The sequence below is a fragment of the Glycine soja genome, chromosome 3 (assembly GCF_004193775.1).
Source record: "Glycine soja cultivar W05 chromosome 3, ASM419377v2, whole genome shotgun sequence".
Classification (NCBI taxonomy): domain Eukaryota; kingdom Viridiplantae; phylum Streptophyta; class Magnoliopsida; order Fabales; family Fabaceae; genus Glycine; species Glycine soja.
In genome coordinates this window covers 1,862,775-1,866,764 of record NC_041004.1, presented here as the reverse complement: position 1 = coordinate 1,866,764, position 3,990 = coordinate 1,862,775, and the positions used below count along the sequence as shown (strand labels likewise).

Genomic DNA, 3,990 nt, shown 5'->3' with positions numbered 1-3,990 from the left:
CTTATTAACTACCTCAAATTAGAAAAACAATTGGGATAAAATTCTCTTTGTTTCTCTGTCTATGCCTAAAAGTAATTGAAGTTAGACTTATCTCCCCACTAGAGAGACAAAGAAAACATCTCTGTTTGTTTTCTCTAATGAGAAAAGAATTCCTAAATCCTAATCCCAAATTAACATGATTTTCCAGCAGATACCACAAGTTTAATTTCAATTTTAAGAGAAGTGTGCCCTTGGGGAGAATATGTTACATATATGTCAACGGTTGAAACATGGGCACACACGCTTACATTTGAACTTAAAAAGATTACAAGTTCAAATATACAGGTAGTAACATCTGGGAAAACCATAACTAGAAAAAACATCACATCCTATCTCACAACTCAAGTTCAATACGACAAAGCTCTTTTAAAGAAAATTTATTCTCAATTTAAATAAACATTGTCAGATCATGGGCAGCTTCAATTCAATTCCCCTCATTACGCATATCATTGTCAAACGCAAAAAATAAAATCTGAAAATTAAATGAAGGAAAAGACGTTACAAAACGTGTTCATTTATTGCGAACGGTGCAACAAAAAGAGCACTCAAAGTAGCCCCCTCCAAGGGCCAAAATACAAACACACATAACATAACAGCACCATCCACAACAAATCTATGCACACTACTACTTAACCATTTTATCATGACCCAATAGCTCTATAAAGTTAAGCAAGAAAAAGTTCCTGTAACTTGACTTTTTTTAAGTCTTTTTTACTTAAAAAAGTTTACTAAACTATATTTATTTTTAAAAACTAAAACATACAAAACTGTAAAAACACGAAAGTAAAAAAAAATAAAAAATACTAAATTATAAGAAAAAATAAATAAATAAGATTTCATGCATCTGCAACCGATACCATTCATTCTCTCTCTTTCTATCTCTATCTTTTATTATGTTAATCTTGCTTCACGTTTTCTTCGGGCCTAGGAAACTAAAACCAATAAAGTGGCGTTCGTGTCCAACAACGTGGGACCCCTGCGAAACCTCCACGTGTCGAAGGGTAAAAGTGGTGTCCCACCTGTCGACGAGCCAAAGGGTGACACGTGTCCTTCTGGACTCTCTCGCGCAGGAGGGATCACTTTGGAAAGGCGGCGAACGGACCTGATTTCTTTACTATTCCGGTGTTATTTCTTGAAAATTACACAATTTTAAATTAAATCATAAAATTAAATATTAATAAAATTAATTATTAATACAAATTAAATGAAATAGCTGAATAAAAGATAACCGAGAAATCTATTTTCTCACGGTGCATAAACGGTCCCGTGGGGTCCACCCATTGCCCTCACACTCCTACCCTTTGGGTCCCGCACTCACCCTCCCATGACCAATTGACCATCCCATTTGGTGGACCCATCCCACCCTCACCAACAAAAAGAAAGAAAAGAAAAAAAGCACACCACCTCACTTGCATAAGTTTCACCTTCCCTAACTCTAATTTTTTTTTTTAAAAAAAAGAACTTTTGGTGCTGTTTATTAATTAGAATTAAAATTTTACGCATGATAAAAGGTTGAGAAAGGTTAAAAAATTCTTTAAAACAATTTTTTAAACATATTTTTTTATCAATTAAAATTATAAGTCTTTGTGAGTCTAATATCATATTTAATTTTCTTAATTTAATAAATTTTAACCGATGAAAATGTTAGAAAAAAGTATTAAGGAGTGTAACTAAAAAGTTTATATTAAAGGATAACAATAACATTATTAAATATATTCAAATTCCAATTCTCACTTATTCCTCTAAATTAAGATAAATGTATCTATATATATAAATGTTCTTTGAATTCATAGACATATTTATCTAAATTGGGGCGTCATTATCACCCCTAAATTTATCACTAAAAAGAAACATACAATAGATTACTTGAATAAAAATTTAATTTCAGTTGAGAAAATAATAGTACCAAAAGTTTTATTCTAATAAAAGCCGATATACATTAATTTTATATTATCATTTAATTATAAACTATCATATCATATATAATAAATATTTTGTTAAATTTTATGAATACTATCTCAAAATTCATAGTTGCCTTAGTTTTAAATTGTGACAGTCAAATTTTTTTTAGAAAAAAAAAATACTAGTACATGAAAATTAAAGTCTAAAATTTATTCTAATTAATTGTCATGGACATTATTATTCTGAGAAATACTAAAGAAAAAACTTCTCTCCGTAGTTCTGATCTTCTGGTGCTGGTTATGTAGTACCCCGCACTGGGTCCCCACCATGCCCTCCACTTTTTTCGTGTTGACCCACACCCACACACACACACACACGTGGTCCCCACCATTTTTTAATCCCGCCGCACGTGCGCACGTGCTCTTCCTCTCTCTCCCGCAGCAACGACGTCGTCGTCGTCGTCGTTCATGGCGGAAACGAAGATACAAACCAGATTCAACGTTCTTCTAATTCTCTCAATGCTTGGAAGACGCGCGCGACATGAACTGCAGCTCCTGCTTGTCGTAAATCTCCAACGAGAAATCTCTCAGCATCTGCCTCGTGGTGGTGGTGGTGGTTGTCGGAGCCATGACGGTGGCTCTCGCCGGGGACTTCGACGACGGCGCAGTGGAGGAAGCGTTAGAGTTAGTGTTGGTGGAAGAGTTTATCGAGGTTGGTTGAAGCTGAACGACGGGTGTGACCATGGAAGAGACAAACTCGGAGATAGGTCTCGCTATGGTGAAAAACTGAGGTTGATGCTGAAACGACGCCGTTTGAGGAACCACAAAAAAAGCTCCTGCAGCCGGAACGACGGCGTTTGAAGGGATGGCCCACACGGGAACCATTCCTTGCGGCAACGGAATTGCTGTATGTTGCGGAATTGCCATCGTTGTCGTCATCGTCGTTGCTGCGTTTTGGTTATTATTATTAATAATAGAGCTTGCGAGCCCGGCCGAGACCGAAACGGCGGCGCCGTTTATGTCCACGTAGGCGCTATTCGCGGGTCGTTTGCGCTTCTTCCTCTCGGGCGGCTCTCCGGGTTCTTGATCGGAAGGTGAGGTGGTCGGAATCTTTAACGTTCCATTGACGGACATCGCGATGGCGGGGACTGTGCCGGTGCCGGTGGCGGCGATGATGGCGGGCTCGGCGTGCTCGAGGAGCCACCGGATGGTTTCGCCGTCGGATTTATGACCGAGCTCTCGGGTCAGCTGGAAGATCCTCGCCGCACACGTGGCGGGCATTCGGATCCTTCTGCCTCGCCCCTCTACTTTGGTGTGGCGGTCTTTGGTGGAGGCCCGCTTTTGTGGTTGGGCCTGTACCTGGGCCTGGGCCAGAGCCTTGGACATGGACATAGACATCCCCGCCGGCACGTGCACCGCCACCGGCATCACACGTATGGCGGACCCCTCCTCCGTCTCGGGCTCCTCTTTAGGCCCCTTGGGCTCTCCCAACCTTAGATCAACATCTCCAGAAGCTTCATCAGCCATAACTCAACAACAACGTAAAAAAAGAAAAACACAACCAACAACAACGTATGAAACAAACTCACAGTTTCAACGTTAAATTGAACAAACACACATTTACATGCACGTTTTTTTGAAAAATAAAAATTTGAAATTTTTGATTCATGGGTCGTTAGGATCTTCGGTAAACCAAAGAAGCACCAAGTGTTTAAGGATGTAAAAGATAAAAGTTGGTGTTTGAGTTGGGTTATGAGAGTGGGAGTGTGAGTGTATAATAATTATGTAACTATATATATAGGGAGAATGAGAGGGGGTGGTTTTGTAGGGGGGGGGGCCCTTACCGTCCATGACTTTTTACATGGAAAGAAATCTACGGTGATCGTTGATGGAGCCCATGGAGAGGACTAGGACTATTGCACGTGATGGGGCCCATGCGGTAGGGGGGGGAGTTTTGGTCAATTGAGTCACTTAATTTGGCAACTGCAGAAAACGTTAAGATGGAAAAGAAGAAAAAGAAAGAAAGGGAAAAGATAGAAAAAAATGGTAT

The 3,990-nt window shown here is 39.6% G+C and overlaps 1 protein-coding gene across 1 annotated transcript; it reads right to left on the bottom strand.

Moving 5' to 3' along the window:
* Positions 1-2,123: 2,123 nt before the first annotated feature.
* Positions 2,124-3,702, bottom strand: LOC114405814 (transcription factor TCP9-like). The gene has a single exon (XM_028368312.1). It carries the CDS (start codon positions 3,465-3,467, stop codon positions 2,457-2,459), a length of 1,011 nt encoding a protein of 336 aa, XP_028224113.1. The 5' UTR covers positions 3,468-3,702; the 3' UTR covers positions 2,124-2,456.
* Between the last annotated feature and the right edge of the window lie 288 nt (positions 3,703-3,990).